The sequence below is a fragment of the Choloepus didactylus genome, chromosome 10 (assembly GCF_015220235.1).
Source record: "Choloepus didactylus isolate mChoDid1 chromosome 10, mChoDid1.pri, whole genome shotgun sequence".
Taxonomy (NCBI): Eukaryota; Metazoa; Chordata; class Mammalia; order Pilosa; family Megalonychidae; genus Choloepus; species Choloepus didactylus.
This window is the reverse complement of record NC_051316.1, coordinates 108,526,579-108,546,260: the sequence shown is the minus strand read 5'-3', so window position 1 is coordinate 108,546,260 and position 19,682 is coordinate 108,526,579. Positions and strand designations below refer to the sequence as shown.

General features: G+C 50.6%; 1 protein-coding gene across 9 annotated transcripts in view; it reads right to left on the bottom strand.

Moving 5' to 3' along the window:
* The window catches only part of AKNA (AT-hook transcription factor), a 52,961-nt gene that overhangs the window by 20,000 nt on the left and 13,279 nt on the right, over positions 1-19,682 (bottom strand). For all 9 annotated transcript variants that reach the window (XR_005210820.1, XR_005210821.1, XM_037798642.1 and 6 more), the window contains 8 exons: positions 18,006-18,382; positions 14,496-15,556; positions 12,677-12,751; positions 7,947-8,103; positions 7,058-7,212; positions 4,370-4,429; positions 2,367-2,497; positions 1,697-1,892 (listed from right to left, as the gene is read on the bottom strand). Coding sequence is in view for 7 of the 9 variants with exons in the window: in XM_037798642.1 (XP_037654570.1) it covers positions 1,697-1,892; positions 2,367-2,497; positions 4,370-4,429; positions 7,058-7,212; positions 7,947-8,103; positions 12,677-12,751; positions 14,496-15,556; positions 18,006-18,363 (2,193 nt within the window). In the remaining 2 variants the exon portion in view is untranslated. The remainder of the gene's footprint in view (positions 1-1,696; positions 1,893-2,366; positions 2,498-4,369; positions 4,430-7,057; positions 7,213-7,946; positions 8,104-12,676; positions 12,752-14,495; positions 15,557-18,005; positions 18,383-19,682) is intronic.

Sequence of the window (19,682 nt, the reverse complement as noted above, 5' to 3'; positions counted from 1 at the left end):
GAGTTAAACCCAGATTTTCTGCCAGAAGCGACCCTCCTGACCCTTCTCTATTCCACAGTGGCCACCTCACATGCTAGGTTCTTTTTACCTAGTTCTTAACAAGCTGGTCTTCGCACCACAGGCAGGGAGGAATTTTGAGGCAACACAGAATTATCCTATGACCTGGCAATTCCACTCCTGGCTATACACCCAAAAGAACTGAAAAGAGGACTCAAACAAATAATCATACACCAATGTCCACAGTAACATCATTCACAACAGCCAAAAGGTGGAAACAACCTAACTGTCCATCAACAGATGAATGAATAAACAAAATGTGATATATCCATACAATGGAATATTACTCAGCCAAAAAAAGAATGAAGTTCTGATACATGCTACAACCTGAATGCATTTTGAAAAATGATGCTAAGTAAAATAAGTCAGATACAAAAGAACAAATACTGTACGATGCCATTTATAGGAGATATGTAGAATAAGCAAATTTATAGAGATACAAAGTAGATTTGAAGTTACCAGGGGCCAAGGGGAGGGAGGAATGGGGAGATATTGCTTAACGGCGCCGGAGTTTCTGTTTGAGATCAAGAAAAAAGTCTTGGCAAATGATGGAGGTGATGGTAATTCAACAAGGTGAATGTAATTAATGTCACTGAAGTATACACTTAAAAACAGTTAACATGGGAAATTTTGTGTTTTATATGTGTTACCACAATTAAAAAGAAATCATTACAAAAAATTAAGTTTAAAAATGGTTAAAATGGCAAATTTTACCGTATATATACATATGTTATCACGATAAAATTTTGAAAAGAAGGAGGAGTCTGGACGCAGAGACCCCACCTATGGGGTTGTCAGCCATGTGACCTCTTTAGGCTCTGCTTGCTCGATTACAGAACAGAGATGATAACTGTCTGCCATGAGGTGGTGGAGTGGGCTGGGGATCCTTCTCCAGAGCCCTTCCATGTGTGGGCCTTTCCCGGTGCACCCTATCTTCGTGAATGGCCCCATCATCCATCTGGTTCTACAAGGCAGAAGCCTGGAGGGCATCCTCCACCCCCTGCCCTCTCGCTGCCACTCCAAGTCCATGTACCTTGTGAACCTCTCTCAAGTCCACGCATGTCTCTCCAGCTGCCCTACACCTCACCTCAACCACAGCCACAGCCTCCCTGACTAGTCTACCTGCAAATCCTCCTATGTCATCCCCAGCGGGAAAAAAGTAGCAGAGCTTAAGACCAAGCCCCTGATGGGACCCACATCTCAAACAACTGCCCTCTCACCTTCACTCTCCAGCCACAGGGCCTTTGCACAGGCTGTTTCCACTGCCTGGCTCTTCCCCTTCTGCACCTAGTAATTCCTCCCCACCCTTCAAATTTCACTCCTCAGGGAAAGCTTCTGTGACCTCCAAACTCAAGTCATGTCACCCTGTTGTCCACGCTTGCAAAATCCCATAATTCTCCTTTAGCACACTGATCACAAATTATAATTAAACTAACTGTGTAACTAGTTATGTCTTCACTAGACAGACAACTCCTTGAAGGTTGAGAGACCATTTCTGGTTTGTTTCCCACTGAACCCCTAGCCTGAATTGGGGGTCCTGGTACATGGCACACACTTCATGAGTATCTTGGGGAGGAATGCATGAATGAAGAAATGAATGACTGGAGGAACAGATCAGTATGGCTGGGCAAAGAGTTACCTCGGGGTAGGGCGTCTGAATCGCTGGTGTGGAAGGGGAGGGCGGACAGGTTGGCTTGCAGGGGGTGGGTGTGGCTGGGGGGCTGTCCAGAGCTGAGTCTGACCCGGGTCGCTCAGACTCCAGCTGGCTCTGTTCCATGTGGTCCTTCAGCTCTTCCAGGCGAATTCCCAGCTGGAATATCTCAGCCTCCAGCTCCCTGAAATGGGAAACATCAGCACTAGGAGCCCAGAATGGTGGCTGTATGGGGCAGCCCCAGGAGGCTGTGATGCAGAACGGAGGCCCCAAGGAAAGCACATCTAGGGCCCATTTAATGTTCTCATTTGTGTTATGCAGAGAAGTCAAAAACAAACAAGATGAAAGAGGACTCTCTCGGGAGTCAGGAGGCCTCAGCTTAAGTCCCCACTCTGTGACCAGCAGGCTGTGGGACCTGGATTGGCCAACAAAGGGTTTCGACTCAACTCCAAGGCCCCCTCTCATCACAGGGACTCCAAAGGGACACACATCTCAGCTTTCAAGTGCTGCACCATTTTGGTATGTTGTTAATTGGGATAGGATTTCTCCCTGCCCCCCTGTGTATGAATTATGAGGACAAAGCTCCTCCCTACTGGTGACTGAGGGGAGCCGGGGCCTGCCCCTTCTGTCCTCCTGGGTTTCCCTCTCTAACATGCACCTGTCAGGATCAAATCTCCCAGGTGGCCCCTGGGAGCCAGCGAGCTGCTGCTCCAGGTGCTGCTGCTTCCTGCAGGCCTCCAGGTACTGCTCCTCCAGCGCTGTGTGGGCCGCCTTCAGCTGCCGGAAGCCCTGAAACCAGATAAGGGCAGGAAAACCTGAGTGCCCGGCCCTCTAGGGTGCCATGCCTGCAGGCCTGGTGGGTGAGATGACTCGGGGCCATGGGACTCTCCCTGGGCCTGCAAAGGCCTCTGGGCCCTGTATCCCTGGGAGACAGAGAGGACCCAGCGGTCCTATCTCAGAACTGTCAGCCATCAGACAGGCACAGCAGGGGCATGGCTGAGAGCCCTGGTGCCAGCTTCAGGGGATGCCAGGCCTTCGTGGGCAGGCCTACGAGGATGTTCCAGGACAGTCCCAGGGCCAAATGCTCCATCATTATGTCCCCAAAGGATCCTAGATCCTTACTCTTGATTTGCAAAATTGTGGGCTTCAGAAAATTAGTCCTGCTTTTCTCAAATTCTTAAAGACTATCAAGACAGAGGATATCATCATTGTCATCACAGGACTGCCAATGATAACTAACATTGACTGCACTTTGCAATACAAATGAGAGGGTAATTAAGCATCCTGATTTAAAGAGTGGGAAACTGAGGCATAGAGAGGTTACTTTAGTTAGTGAAGGCCACACAGTGAGTGGGCAAGTTGTAGAGCCAGGATTTGAACCCTGGCCCTCTGGCTCCAGAGTTCACAGTTCTAACAACTATGCTGGGCCCCCCATGGTAAACATGACAGCAGCTAATACATGGCTCAAACTATGGGAGGTAGGGTCATTATCCCAGCTTATTAGCATCCTCATCCCATTCACTGAGGATAGATGGAGGCCAAGGACAACCTAGAATCTAGTCCCCACTCAAGCTTGATCTGATGTCTTTCAAGCTCCCTGGATACGAAGAAATTAGGAAGAAAATGAATGGTTCCGATTTTTCAAAATCCTTTTGTCAACTTAAAATGTGGCAAAACCATGTTTCCACATATTTGGAAATGCAAAAATGTATGTGATGTCTATATAACAACATAGAAATATACCTACATTGTAATATTTGCTTTAAAAGCAAGTGTGCTAGTTAAGGTCCATTTGCCTCTCCCGCAGCCCCCTCTTCCCTTCTTGGTGCCTCCAGCATCTCCTGGGCTCGCTTCCTACCTGCTGGCTTCTAGCTGGATCCGTCCAGTGGGGAATGCCCATGGAGATCAGCAGGTGGGAGGAGGTTGCTGCTGCCAGGGGTTTCCCTATTTCTTGTCAGCTCCCCTAAAACAGCCCACAGTCCCTTCCTCTACCCTCCACTCCCTGCTTTCACAGCTCCATCTGTGCCTGACTGGAGATATTTACAGTTATTTCAAAATACAAAGAGACCAAAGTCCAAAGGAAATAAGCCAATAATGATTAGGTTATGGGTCTCGTCCCTTTTTCCTCTAGTTTTCAAAATCTGGGCAACTGACTTTATAATTGAAGAAAAGAAAGACAGGAAAGGAAAAAGGCCTTTTTCTGGTTGCTGACAGGCAGGAGAACCAGTAGAAAACTGTGCAGGGCAGAAGTTATCACCCTGACCTTGGGGGTCAGGCCTATGTCTGGCTCTGGGCTCGGCTGCCTTCTTGCTGTGTGGCCTTTGTGTCATCTCTGGGCTTCAGTCCCATCTTGATTAAATAGGGGTGATGGCTGTAACTGCTTCCTGGAGTTTTATGATGATAAAATGAAATAATGCATATCAAGGGCTTACTTACCACAGAGCCTGGCATAACCACCACCATTGCTAAATAAGCGGTAACGATCGTGCCATAATGATCATTATCATGGAAAGCTAGGCAGGAACTATTTGTTCTAAAAGGAGACACTGCATCTGGGATTCTCTGGTCTGTTTTGCAGCAAACGAAGCTGCAGAGACTGAGCTGTGGGGAATGGAGCTGTTGTCTGGCAATGCCGTGAGCACATCCCGGATTGGGCAGTACCTTGAGCTGGTCCTGGGGTATGAGCCATCCCGCCTGCACCAGCTCTTCAAAGCACTTCACCTGGACATTGGGAGGGAAAGGAAACATGTTCCATTAATCCAGACCTGGAAGACGATCCTGCAGACTCCCACGCTCAGCCCCATTCATGCTTTGCAACGAGGAGCTGGGTGGCCTCGGGAGGTAGGTTGTCTGCCAAACACAGAGAGTATGACTCCACCACAGCCTTGGGAAAAATCAAAGTGGAACCTCCAGGAATTTACTGACAGCACAGCATACTCGCTTGTGTGCAGCAAGACCTATGAGCCATGACATTTACTGCAGTCCAGCTGAAGGGGGAAAGGAAACAGCCTAAAGGCCCGCCCGAGGCATAGTATGCAGCCATCAAGAAGAGGGCATGTCTGTTTACTCTGATGTATAAGCGTTCCCAAGGTCTATTTCTCAGTGTTGTATCCAGGTACAGGACGATATGTACAGTAGGCTAACATTTATATAAGTCTATAGAAAAAGATAAATACATTCATTTGCATGTGACAAACTACCTCTGGAAGAATGCACAGGAAACTGGGGAACACCAGTTGCTTCTGGTGAGAAACACGGGGTGGCTGGAGAAAAGGGATGGGAAGGAGATTCTCTATCCTATGTTCCTTGTGCCTTTTGAACTTTGAACCAAATGAATTCATTGCCTGCTTACAAATAAGTAATATTTAAATTTAGGACATTAAAAAAGTCAAGGCACAGTGTAGCTAGCTCTGTATGTGACCATTTCTATATGTATGTGTGTGCGTTGGACATTTTTGTATGGATGTCCAAAAAACTGGTAATAATGGGAGCTTCTTAGATGGGAGACTGATGGACAGAAGGACAGAGGAGTGGGCTCACTTTTCACTGAGTATACCTTTTGTAGGACCTGAGGGTTTTTTTTTACCATGTGTGTGTATTATGTTTACAAAAATTTTTTTTTAACTGAAAAAAAGGCAAGTGATGATTTGAAGCTCATTTCTAGAAAAGCTCTAGATAGGTGCTGAAATATAACACAGAAATTTAGATAATTTATTATGTTGTCATATAATTATACAATATAATATTTGAATATATAAAATAGAAATACAGTGCAAGCTACATAAGTAATATTAAATTTTCTAGTAGCCACATTAAGATACAAAAAGAAACAGATGAAATTAATTTTAATAATATATATTATTTAACTTAAACTAATTTTTTGACATTAATCAATATAAAAACTATTAGTGAGATAATGTTATATTCTTTTTCTTCTGTACTGTCTTTGGAATTGGTGTATATTTTGTGCTTAGCCACATTTCAAGGCTCAATAGCCACAAGTGGCCAGTGCTCCCATATGGGATGATGCAGCTCTAAATCATTAGGGGTCAGCTAGTGAGCTAAGCAGAGCCTGGTCCAGCTGCTGCCCTATGGGATGATGTGATTTTGCTTTATGGTCAGCACTATGACTAAGGGAGAAATGGCTCTGCAGCTACAGGACCAAGAAAGATGGTGATAAAAATGAAGTGCTGACACATGCTACAGCATGGATGAACTTTGAAAACATGGAGCCAAGTGAAAGACCCACATATTTTATGATACCATTTATATGAAATGGCCAGAATAGGTAAATCCATAGAGACAGAAAATAGGTTAGTGGTTGCCAGGGGCTGTAGGGAGGAGAGAATGGGGAGTGACTATTAATGAATATGGGTTTTCTTTTTGGAGTGGTGAAAATGTCCTAAAATTGGTTGTGGTGATGGTTGCACAACTCTGTGAATATACTTAAAAAACCACTGAATCATACACCTTAAATGGCTGAATTGTATAGGATATAAATTGTATCTCAATAAAGCTGTTTCAGAAAGAAAAAGAATGGTGGTATTCCTCTGAAGGACTTGGTATGTTTTATGGACACAGTGAGGTATGGAAATATTTCATTTCCCTTTTTGCTTTGACAACTAGGAAGCTCAAAGCCAACCGTGTAACTCTGGTGAAGTTTTCAGGGCCTGACAGAACATTTTGTTTATTCTCATCACCCAAAGTTCATTTTATTTTTTTCCACCCTTACTCCCCCCTTTGCCCTAGTTTCCTCACTTCCGTTTTCAGAATGCGGTTATAATATATGTACTTTCGTAAGTCGCCTTAAAGCACTTTGGAATAAGGCCAAATGTGTATGTATAAATAGACCTACAAACAATTCAGTTACTTGAATTGACTGATGAAAATATAAAAGCCCTTTGAGAGGTAACTGAGAATTGATTTCCGTAATAAAATGAGCCAAGAAAGTACAGCAATTTATCCTGACAAGGAAAAGATACAGCAGAGGTTCAATTACCCTTCCAGAATAAAAAGAGCTGAATGTCTCCCCTGAGAGCCAATCAGGAGACACTTCCAAGCACAACTGGAGGGATTTCGATGAGACTCAAGGTCAAAAGCAAAGGGGCGTTGGGGAGTAATAAACCTCGTCCTGGGCCACAAGGCTGGGGGTGGGGGTGGTAGCAAGAGCCAGGTGGTCTCTAAAACCAGAGGAGAGGCTGGTGTTACTGAGATGGCCTAGTTAGCTCTGGCCCGGGGGCAGGGGAGGGACAAGTTGACTCACATAGAGCCATTCACCCAAGCAGGCGGAGGCTCTGCTTTTCCTGGGCAATGTGAGAGTCCCAAAGGCAAAGCCAGGATGCCACCCACCTTGGTCAGGAACTGGCTGGCCTGAGAAGCCAGGGCCTGGGTCTGCTCCACTGAGGGCTGGTCTTCGGTGATACCCTGCTCTTTCGGAAGCCGGGCTGGGGTGGAGGTGTCAGTGGGCGAGGAGGGGCTCAGGTCTCCTCGAGCCAGCTGCCACCCTGGAATACACAACCACTGAATGCTGGAGCCACACTCAGTCCCTCCTGTTGAAAGACTAACGCCAAAGCTTGAAACCATGACCTCCATCATTAAGTTAGAGCTCCGTAATCTCACATCCATGGGCAGGGCAGAGCGTCCCCCATTTACAGCTGAGAACAAGGTCCAGCTCTGTCCTGGGTCACACAGCTGGGAGGGTGGCGTCAACATCAGGCCTCTGGGGTCCTGGTCCTTACATCTTTCCCACCAAACCAAGCTGCCCCAAGGTCCTGATCAACAGTGTGGGCTTGAACCCAGAAAGATGCAGGTTCTTCTCCTGTCTCTCCCACTTAGTAGCTACATGACCTTCTGCAGGTCTCCTCACTTGTCTGAGCTTTGGTGCTAACCATCAATGGGGTAACATCAGTACGTGCCTCACTAGGTTGATTTGGATTTAACTGAGGTCGTGCTCGTCCAGGGCTGAGGGCAGGGTCTGGTACCTGACATGGGCTTCCCCAATGACACTGCTCTTTGTTGTGCAACTTGCCCAAGGACCCCCAGCTGCTAAGTGGCAGCACCAGGACACCAGGGCCGTGCTGGCTCAATGCGGAACTCTTGCCACACGTCCATTTTACCTCCTCAAGTCCAAGAGCCCAGCCTCACCCTCCCTGACCATCCCCAGGGAGAACAAGTTCCCCGGAGAGCAGAATCACAGCCAGAAGGAGCCCTGCAGGCTCGGCTCCTCTCCCACACTCACCTGCAGCCTCAGAGGCCTGCGGGGCCCCGGTGGGACCTGGCTGCCACTCTGCTGTGCGGGCCTGTGGGATGGTGAAGGACAAGACCTTGGTCCCCTGGGGCACCGTCCCCATGTGGAGGCTGTGGCTGGGCCGGGGCGGGTCCGAGTACAGGTTCACCTGTGAGGGAGGGATGCCTGGGTAAGGCCAGATCAGGGATGGGGTGAACCCCTCTCCCCTAAAAGGCTTCCTCATCATTCACACCTCCATCTGGGCTCTCAACAAACACACCTTGTAATAATGAATACTACTGTCAAATGGCCCTTGGGTGGGGGCCACACACCAGGGGAAGGGCTTACGGGCTCTTTAATTCTCTCTTTATGGCAGTCCCAGGAGGGAGGAAGAGTGGAAACCATCACCCCATTTTACAGAAGAGAAAACAGAGACCTGGAGGGGGGAAGTTTATTACTCAAAATCTCCAACTAATAAGTACTTGAAGTGGATTACAACTCTGCTCTGACAACAAAGCCTTTGTGGTTTTCCACTAGACTAACAACAACAACAAAAATAATTTCATTTCTGTATTGACAATAATAGCAACTAGTGGCTGCCTGAGTGAATGAGAGAATGGAGTGAACGAACTAACCGCAGTGGTAGCAAAGCTCCATCATTTGAGGACGGATTGGATATGGTAAACAGCCTGGTTCGTGAAAGACAAGTCTGGAGTCAGGCAGATAACCAAGGAAGACCATTCGAAGCTCAAAATTTAAAGGGAACTGCATACGGTACAACGGCTTAGAGCAGAGGTCGTAGAGCTTTGTTGAACACAACTGCGCTCAATCATATGTCCTCAATGGCTGCTCTCTCGCAACGGTGGGTTGAGTAGCTCTGACAGAGGCCGTAAGCCCATAGAGCTGAAAATATTCACTCTCCGGTCCTCTACAGGAAAGGCCTGGTTTAGAGCATGGGCCCAGCAGTCAGAGGCTGGGGTTCACATCCAGGCTCACTGCTGCCCACGGCGGCATCCCAGAGCAGCTGACTTAACCTCTCTGGGCACAAAGTATGTGCTCAATAAATGGCAGCCGTTGCCATCACCACCGTCACCATCATTCAATTTCTACAGCCGCAATGGAGGCAGTTCCTCAGAAAAGCTCCTCTCCTGAGCTGCGTGAGTGGCACCCGCTGGTGCCAGCTGGTCATGCAGTCTGGCAGGTTATCCTAATTGAGCTGCCCCAAGTTTCAGGAGATGGGCAGGAGCTCAGGGGGGCCCAGGAGCCCAGGCAGGCGGCCTCTCCCTGCTTAAGCTGCTCCTCACGTCCACGCTGAGGTAGAAAAAGCTACTCCACAGTGAGGGACAGTCCCCCAGCATGGCTTGCACCTGGGGCTGCGCCACTTCTAGGGCTGTGGGGCTGGAGAACAAAGCTGGATTTGAATAATCCCCTTGGCCGTCTGCTCAGACCCGCCTGTAGGGGCTTGCCCACCAGCACCCCTCTCCTGCTGAGGTGACCCAAATCCCAGGGGAGCCCTCTGCTGTGCTTACACCCCCCCACCCCCCCACCTCACCCCCAGGGCCCCCTGGGTCCCCCAAGGCCCAACCTAGGGAGGGGAGCTGCAAACACGCAGCTCCTGGGCTGGGGAAGCCCTCTTTGTCTTAGGGACCAAGGAGGAGCTTGGAACCCAAAGCCTGTGCTGAAGTCTGAAGAGGGGGAGTGTTGGGGGCAGGGGATTGGTGGGGGGGGGGCTGCTGAGCTGTTCATGCGTGTACCTCCCAGGTCCTGTTTTCCCGGCCACAGCCCAGGGCACCCGGGGCCAGTGCATTCTGCCTGGCCGGGTGTCCCGAGGGTGCGCTGAGAATGCTAATCAGGATACCAAAGGGTGGGCCTGTGAGTTTGGAAAATGCGGGGTTAAACAAATGAATAGTCTCTTCATAGAAACATTACTCACAGCCTTTAAAATGCTAATTGCTTTATGAATGGGGAGAGGGAGGAGAGAGTAGAAGCCCTGGTCCACCCCCCTCTCCCCGCCCCCACCAGGGGCTTCAGTACACACTGCACACACAGAACACACTTTGGGAAAGCTGGCTTTCTGTCATCCCCCAATTTTTCCTCGGGTAACTTCTGGTCACCCAGATCCCTCTACAGTGAGGTGGGGAGCAGGGGATGGGGGAAGTGGCAGCCAGGCAGCGAAGGCCGTGAGTTCGCCATGAACCCTGGACAGATGCCCCCGTGGAGAAGAAGGCTCACCAGGGACTCCTGACCAGTCCCGCCTCCCTGCCCCACCGTCTCCCTGCCTCTCTGCCTCTCTACTCCTCGGCCTCCCTACCCCTCTGCCACCCTGCCCCTCGGCCTCCCTGGCCCACAGCCTTCCTGGCCCACCCCTGGGCTCCCTGGTCCTGCCCCCATCCCCCAGGCGCAGAGTCCAAGGGTGTTCTCAGGCCTGGCTGGGAATGATGGAGCCCAGCAGGGAGGGTCTCCTAGTTACGGATTCTCAATGATCTAGGGGGTTAACAGTGGGTTCTGGCACCATAATGCTGGGTTCAAGTCCAGTTCTAGCATCTACTTATTGAGTGACCTCTCTGTGCCTCAGTCTCCCCAACTGTAAATTACTTATGACAGTGGTCAACAAACAGCATTTATTATTATTATAATAATATTGTTCCTCTAACCGTCATTATTCTGCCTGGTCCCCAAGCCTCGGCACATACCCCAGTCCCAGGGCCTGAGCCCCCGCTTCCCCAGGCACGGCAAGAAGAGCACTCACCCTGCAATCAGACAGACTGAGGTTTAATTCCCAGTTTTGCCGCTTACTAGCCTTGGGATGCTGAGCAAACCACTCCATGGCGCCAAGCCTGCTCTCTCACGTGGAGATCAGATGTGAGGACCCTCACAGGGCACTTCGCCTGGGGCCTGGCACCTTTAGCTTAGCGGCTATTGGGCTCCCTCCCGTGGGTCCCCACCAGTTGGGCCTCCTCTCCACACTGGGCCCGGCCTAGGTGGCCCCACAGCACCGCCCCGCCTCCCGAGGTTCCCGCTCAGCCTGGTCTACCCCTCACCCCGTGGGCTCTGAGCAGACGGAAGGGGCTCAGCAGGTCCTGGGGAGCCTCTGCCACCAGCTCCGTGTGGGGCAGCAGGAACCCCCGTGAACTCGGCTCCCTGGTTACCCAGCCTCTGGGAGAGGGCGCACAGAGCCCTGGACCAGGGAGGAAGCCCGGCTCAAATCTCAGCCCCCCCCCCCAGGGCCTGGGGCAAGCCCCTTCCCCATTCCGGGGCTCCCTGTTCTCCTCAGCATGGGGACAGGGACCTGAGGCCTGCCCCATGCTGCACCCCAGGGCTGCGGCCAGGCACGTGAGGTTAGAGTGGGGAGAAGAGTAAAACGTTTCCGGCAGGTTAAGTACTCTCCATTGGCTAACTCATTTAAGGAAGAGGGAGCGAGGGAGGAAGGAAGGAAAAAAGGGAGGAAGGGAAGGAGTGAGGGAACAGGGCTCCAACCCTCGGCCCTGTCCTCCCTGTGACTTTTGGCAGACTCCACCCTTCAGGGGTCCCTGATTTCCCATCTGTAAACTGGGGAAACCTAAGGGTGAGACCAGATGACCAGTTCTTTCTCCTTGGACCTCCCAGGAGTCTGCAGCCATGAGAATGTGGTCTCCCTGGAGAGGACACCTCCTCAGTGCGCCCTCCCCAACTCTCACAGGCTCCTCCACCCCTGGATCTTCCAGCAGTTCAGAGAACTAGAAGGAGCCCTGGGACACCTGGCTGGGCCTGCTGGCTTCCAGGAGGCCCCTTTACAGGTGTCCCCAGTGAGGCAGAATGGAAGGGGCCTGCCTGTGTCACACAGCAGGTGGAGACGTGAGAACTCCTACTCCTGGAAGAGGGCCCCTTCTGCTTCCTCATCTTGGCTGCCTCCACCCTTGAGTCGTGGGAAGCACCTCCAGGTGGGTGAGCACCGCACCGTGGCAGAAGGAGTGGGGGGCATCACTGGGCATAGATGGTCCTGGGATGCAGGCCCGGGTGGCAGAGGGCTGGAGGTCTGCATCTCTGCCCCACCTCCTCCCCCTCTGCTGCTCATGGGGCAAGAGAGAGACATACATGGGGCAGGCCGGAAACCATGAGAGGCTGCAAAAGGGCCCACTTCCTGCCTCAGCTCAGAAAAGAGGAAGGTCCCAGTGTAGAATTCGCAGCGTCCTCCTAAGATGGGGTGGGGGCCGGGCAGGATGGTAGCCAGCTCTATGTGGGGAGGATGGCTTTCCCCCTCCACCCCCACCCTGCCACACGGCTAGGGTAGGTGAGACGGCAGGGAAAGAGAAAGGCCAATGTGTAATCCATCAAGGATCAGGCCCAGGAAACAAGTACCAGGCAATGAGCAGAAATTCTGTGCTACGACTTTGAAGCTCAGAGAGCCTAAGTAACTTTCTTAAGGTCACACAGCTAGTCAGGAATGGAGCTGGATCTGAGCCAGATGGTTTCAATCCAGAGCCATTCTAGAAGGTGAGAGCTTCTGGTGAAACTCTGGGGCTCCCTGGACTCTAGGATTCAAGGGTGGCAAAGTTCATCAACAGAAAGAGACTGAGTCCAAAGAGGGCAAGGTCACTGCCAAAAGTCATGGAGAGACAGTGAAGTAGAACATGGACAGGGTTTCAACTATCCCCAGAGTCTCAGAGGCTGCAGGAGGCAGTGGCCCCCCTCTAAGTCTATGGAAAAGCATCATCTCCTGGGGGTCTGGGCCCACACCTCTGCCCACCCCCCAGTCTTAGTACCTTGGCGCCAAGACGCAGCTGGTCGATGGTGTTCTCAGCCTCGGCGTACTTGGTGAGGAGCTTGTGGTAGTCCTCCTGCAGGAAAGGGAGAACTATGCGGTCTCAAGCCCAGGAGCACGGCACATGGCTCCCTGCCGTGAGACCCCTGGCAGCACCCCACCACCACCACGGATCCTCGGGGGGGAGAGTTCAGTGGTGGGAGCTGAGCAGACCTTTTCATGCTCACACACACTACAGGCGTATTTTCCCTCATCTCCAAATTCTGGGGTGTTAGAGGTGGCAAGAGAACTCTCCTACCACCCCCTCCACCGCATGGCCACACTCTGAGTATGGCATGGGGCTTCTGGGCTGGTTCACCTTGATGCACGACCCCCACCGCAGAGGACTGTGATAACTTTCTTATTTGTCCAAATTCCCTGCTCAGCTGTCAGCTCCGTGGATTAGGCTCACATCTGTCTTTTCCACTGCTCTATTCCCAGGGCCTGCCTGTGCTTAAATAAGTACTATATAATGAACGATTGAATGAATTATCCAAGGGTCCCTTGGTAGAAAATTAGAAGAGTTGAAAATCACAATTCCATCTATTCAAAGTCCCTACTTGCCTTAAATAACGCCGAAGGATTTATTATAACAAGTCATTACAAGGAAAAAGCAAATGCAAATTTCACTGGTCACCTTTGAAGGATGCCAGGGAACTGATTCGTGGTCCTGAAATAAACTGGTAAATAAAAGGCCAGACTCAAGCATGGATCCTGCCTTTCCCCAAATACGGTGGTCACCAAATAGCTGATGAAGGAAGTTTTACTTTATGGAACAAGTCCAGCAGATAAATGCAGAAGGAATGGTAGCATTACAATACTTCCATTTCGTCACCCTGAATGAAATGACCGGATCTAGGCGATGAGCTCTAACATCACAAACAAAAGCCCGAAGATATCACGGGCTTCCAGAGGAAAGCGGGCAGACCTCCGATGGTGTGCCCTTGCCAGGAAAGTCCTTACAGCAGGGGGCTCAGGATCTAGGGGCCAAATTACCACTGGAAGTCTCTAGCTCTACAACAACCAATATACAGGAGGGATACACTGAGGGATAGCACAGGGCATGTCAGAGAAGTCCAGAATGCAGGAAACTCTTCAAGACAGATCTGGTTTCCTCAACAAAGAAAGTGCAACGAAGAAATAAGAGGGAGGAGAAACCCATGGATTAAAAAAGATTTGACAAAAAAGAAAAACCGGAGAGTGACTTGAAAGGCATAGTGGCCAAATGCAATTACGGATCTGGTTTGGTTCCTGACTGGAACACACCCAAACAAATTGTGCAATACACGGGGAGCTCTGAACACTGCTGGGTATCTTGAGAATATTAAGGAATTGGCATTACCGTTTAGGTATGAGAATGGTGTTTTGGTTGCATTTAAAATAGAATCCTAATCTTTAGAGACACTTACCAAAACATTGTTGGATAAGATAACCTGAGGTCTGAAATTTGCTTCCAAATAATCCAGTGGGGTTGGGGGCAGGGGGGTGAATGTGGGCCATAGTGAAAAATATTGCGATGGGCTGCTAATTGTGGAAGCTGGGTGATGGGTATATTGGGGTTCATTATATGATTTTCTCTCTTGTATATGTTTTGAATTTTTTCATAGTAGAAGTTAAAAAAAGAGAACTATCTTTGCGACATGAGCAAACTCATCGCCCTTTTGTGAACGAAGGGCTTAGGTCTGTTTTCACAGCCCCCTCCACCAGGGTCCAGGGCTTCCCCACCCTGATCAGTCTCCAACCCAGGACCACAAGTGCCCACAGAAATGAACCCAGCTTACCTGGAGCTGATGGACCAGCTCAGTGGCTTGCTCAGGCGTCTGGAATTCTTGGGGTATCCTGGTGATGGGGTGAGCAGGAGGTGGGTCCTTTGCCGGGCAGGTTTCTCCACTGCTGAGCAGTACCTCTCGCACAATCTCTGCAGGCGACTTGAAGATCAGGGGCCTGGCCGGACCCTCACGCTGCCTGCCATGGCTTCTGGCCTTGGGAGGTTGGTATTTCTCATCTTTGGGGAACCTCACCCGGGGTCCCACCTTGGAGAAATCAGGGAGTGGGTAGTTCAGCTGTCCCCGGCCGTACTTGGCGGCATCAGAAGAGCGGCCAGCCAGAGTGGCTCCCTGCCTGGGCAGCCTGGGTGGCCTGTCCTGCTGGGCTGGCCTAGGCTGAGGACTCAGGGAGCTAATGGAGCCGGTGAATCGGGAAGGGAGCGCCTTAGTGGATATCCTTGTCCGCTTCCAGGCCAGGGACTGAGAGCAGGAGAGGCTGGAAGTCTGTCTCCATCCATCTCCTGGACACAGGCTTTGGGGTGGGGGTGCTGAGGAGTCATGGAACTCTGTGGGGGTTGCCTGAGCAACATTTCCTCCAGTTCTGTCATCTGGATCTAGGAGGTGGCCGCTGGGGTCCTGTGGTAAAGTTTCTACCAAAGGAGTGGGCTGGGGGCCATCAGTCTCTCCTTCCCAGGTGGAAGTGAGGCTGTCACAGGGATGCCTGAGGCTCATGGTCCCACTGCTCCAGGACCCTGCAGAGTGGAGGTCAACAGATGGGCTGACCTCAGAATGTTCTGAAAACTCGTCTCTACTGGCTTTATCGCCAGCAACCAGCCAGCCTCTGTCTTCCCCCTGTCCCAGAGCCTTGGGGCTGGTGCTTCCCTTGTCCGTCAAGCAGAGTCCAGCCTTGTACCCCAATCTTGGGGAACCTTCTCCAGCTTCCTCAATCTCCTGGGGATTTCTAAGGGCTTCATCAGGCTCCTCTTCAGTCATGTTCAGTTGATGATCCCACTGGGGAAACCAGCTGAGAGGCAAGTTGGAACTTTCTGGGCTGTCTACCTCTTCTCCTTCAATATCTGGAAAGACAGGTCATTGCTTCATATATACCACTCTGTAACCTGACCTAGTCACTTCACCACGCTGAGCTTACATCTCCTCATCGTGTGATGATGGCAGGAATTCCAGTGAGCCCCTCAGATGGTCAAGTGCTTACCTGACATTACCTCTTGCTGCTCGAAGGTCCTTTGAGCTCAAAACCCAAAAACTGACAGTCCCCCTAGCCCAAACCTGGTCTTCCCCATAGTGTTCCCCATCTTAGCAACGGCAATGCAGTCCCAACTGGTTGCTCCCACGTGGATGGCAACCAACCCCTACAATCCAATCGGCCACCTGGTCCTTTCCATTTCACCTCCTACAGAGCTCTCACACTCCCCTACTGTTCTACATGTCCACAACCACCACCACCATGTTTGTCCAAGCCAACATGCCCTCTTACTTGGACCACTGATCATCTGTTAATATCTTCCTATTGTTCCCAGGATAAAATGTATAGTTTTAATTATAACATGGTAGATGTTCAAGAAACATTCATCCATTCTACCCACCCACCCATCTATTACCCACTCACCCATCTCTCCATACAGCCATATATCCATCCATCCATCCATCTATCCATCCATCCATCCACTTATCCACCCATCCCTCCACCTATCCACCCACCCATGCACCCATATACTGCCCACCCACCCATCTCTCTATCTATCCATCATCAAGGCAGTCAATGTTAATTAAGCACCTAGTCTGTCCTACACACTGTGTCAGTCTCTGGGACAGATCCAGAGTTTCATGGGACACAGTCTCGGTACTGCCAAGCAGAGACTGTTCTGGCCAGATGCACCTTTCTGACAACCCCTTGTATCACTCTTTGCTCCCTCATGCTCTTCCCCCTACCCTGTCCCCCCCGCCTTGGCACCTCCACATCCCTCAGATCCTTAAAATCTCCTTCAGCAAGACTGTATTATTTATACACCTGAAGCCCAGAGAGGTTAAGTAACTTGCCGAGGATTGCAAAGTATCCAGAGCAGTCATGGACCTAGGACCCAGGCCTCAGCCATGCAGGTGAGCTTGTCTCTGCTGCTGGAGGAGGTGCAGTGGGGTAAAGAGCATGGGCTCTGGAGCTGGGGAGCCCTAGGGTCAATCCTGGCTCCACGACTCCTCGCTGGGTGGCCATGGGCAAGCTGTTGACCTCTCTGGGCCTCAGAGTCCTTCATCAACCTTGAGGCCAGGCCCTCCTACCTGGCAGGGGGTGGTGAGGAGGGAGGGGGATAAGGCCCAGCCTGTCCAGCCCTGTGCCTGGCACACCATAAGGGCACAGGATGTGGTAGCAGCTGTCACATCACAGCAGGGGGTTACCATGTGACCCCCAGGAAGCGATGTCTCTGTCCTTTCATCCCAGTTCTTGGAGATGGTGCCACCTGTCCTTGAGGGAGAGCTTGGAGATGGCTCCTGAGGGCAGCTGTGGGCAAATCCTGCTTTAAGGAGACCTGGCACGGGAAACTTCTGGTATTGGCAGTATCCTCTACGAGCCTAATGGCTTCCCTGCCATGCACGTGGGGCCCGCCTGATTCACAGAAGCACAAGACAGGCATCTCATTCATAACCAGGAATAATAACTACCACTCCCGGCTCCATCCCTACTAAGCTGGTGGCCTTGGGCAAGCTCTTCCTGTTTTCAGCACTTTATATGCCCACCAGGACCTTCAAGGCTGATAGTGTCACTTCTGCTTCACAGATGGGGAAACCGAGATTCAAAGACATGAGGGGAGGAGCCAAGCAAAACTAGGATTTTAGTCTAAGTTGGTCTCAGTTCAAAGGGAACACAGTTAATGTAGAAAACAAGGGATGCCAACATTATTCCCATTGCCAATTCGAATTTAAAAAAATATTTTAAAATGGGCACAACCCCTGGACTGAACAATTCAAATAACCAAAGAAACTATCATGTGAAGTAAGCCAAGATTTATGGCTGACATTCATCTCTGCATTATTTATAAAATAAAAAACTAGATGCTACCTACATGCTTAGTAGTAGGAACTGGCTCAATAAATTAAGAAACATTCACACCTTAGAATTCTATGCAGGCATTAGGCATAACTTGTGGAAGAATATTTGATGATCTGGGACAATGTTCATGTCTGTTACATTAACAAAAAAATCAGCTTACAATATAGTGTGCAAAGTACGGTTCCATATTCATGTTACATCTGCATATCTGTTTTTAGAAGAGTGGTTATGGTGGAGTGGGAACATAGGTAGTTTTTAGTTTTCCCCTCTTTTGCATATATTTTCCGGTTTTTCTGCAATGGAAAGTACTGCTTCCATAGCTTAAATCTTTTTAATTTTAAAATTATGGACTGTGTAAATTTTAATTTTAAAAAATTTTAATGCTCCCCCTACCCCCACTGGAAGGTGGGATGTATGTGGATCCAGGTGTGACAGAGTTGGGGGGGTGGGGTCAGCCTCACCCTCTCCCGCAGATTCTCCAGACTCGGAATCCTGGTGCCCGTCAGGCTGCGGGTCCCACTCCAGCAGCAGTTGGTGCTGCTCAGCCGGGCGGAAGTCCTCCAGGAGCTCAGGGCTGGTGGCATCGGGAATGGGCCCCTCTTCTCCCCAGCTGCGGGTGCAACTCCCACCACCATCCTTCTCCTCGGCCCAGGCCCAGCGCCGCCGCCGGGGCCCCTGCCCCAGGCCTGGCCCGGCCCAGTTGGCCTCAGTTCCCGAGCTGGCCATCAGGCCTGGCCTGCGCTTCACCTCGGCCACTTCATCCTCAGGAGACGGAGCTGCTGCCACGGGCACCCGGGTCACAGGTGGCTCCTCTCGCATGGGCCATCCTGCCTGTGGCCTGTTGGGGACACAATTAAGGGACGGCATTAGTCCTCGAGTCTCTGGCTTTATTCAGCGCAAAAAGTGACCAGCAGGGACTGGGGGATCAGACAGCTCGGTTCATCTCGCAGCGTGTGACTGTGGGCCAGTCACTGAGCCATGTGTCCTCTCTCCCCCAGGGGTTTTGTCAAATTTGGGACACGGGTAGAGAGCCAGCGGCCCTCATGCCGGCAGGTGTTCAGTGCAGGCCAGCTGCTGCTACAGTGGGCTGGTTCTCAGGACGTAGAGCCCCTGGGGAAGTGGGCGAATGACCAGCAACAAATTAAGGGGAGAAACAACAGGGGGAGCACAGGGGTCTGGGGGCCCTGCGGAGGCCTGGGAAGCTAGGCAAGGGCCTAGTTTAGAAGCTATTTCCTCTGGGAACCTTCCCTGACCTCCCTCAGGTAAGCACTCCAATCGGGAGTGGGGACATGGTAAAAAGAGCATTCCGGTACCCAAAAGAATCAGAACCAGGTACTCAAACAAATAGTTGTACACAAATGTTGACGGCATCGCTATTCACAGTAAACAAAAGGTGAAAACAACCCGAATGTCCACCAAAAGATGAATGGATAAACAAAATGTGGTAAACACAAAACAAGGGAATATTGTTCAACTGTAAAAAAGAACGAGGTACGGAGCCAGGCTACAACATGGTTGAACCTCGAAAACATTATGCTACGTGAAAGAAGCAGACACAACAGGCCACATACTTTATGGTTCCATTTATATGAAATATCCAGAAGAGGCAAATCTATAGAAACAGAAAGCAAATTGGTGGTTGACAGGAGCTGGGGGAGAGGGGAATGGGTGTGGGGTTTTCTTTGGGGTTATTATGGAACTAGTTGTGGTTGCACGCACAACATTGTGAATGTACTAAACATCATCGAATTGTCGACTTTAAAATGGTTAATTTCATGTTATGTCAATTTCACCTCAATAAAAAGATTTTTTTTTTTACAAGAGCATTCCAGGAGATGGGGGGCAGGGGGAGTGTACATTTGGGGGATATGGAATGTATATATACAAAAGTAATAGTAATAAGAAGAACAAAGTCATTAAGAAATTTTTTAAAAACATGAGCATTCCAAGCTCAGCATGTACAAAGCCTGCAGGAGGGAGGGAGGGAGCCCACCAGCTGCTTTCCTGGGCATGGAAGTGGTTTCCCGTTGGCTGTGGGAGGGAGGATGGCGCTGGTACAATGGACAGCAGAGGGTCTGGGAACAGAAGAGATGGTGGGTGAGACCAAGGAGGAGTTCGCAGTGCTCCCGGGTCAGAGG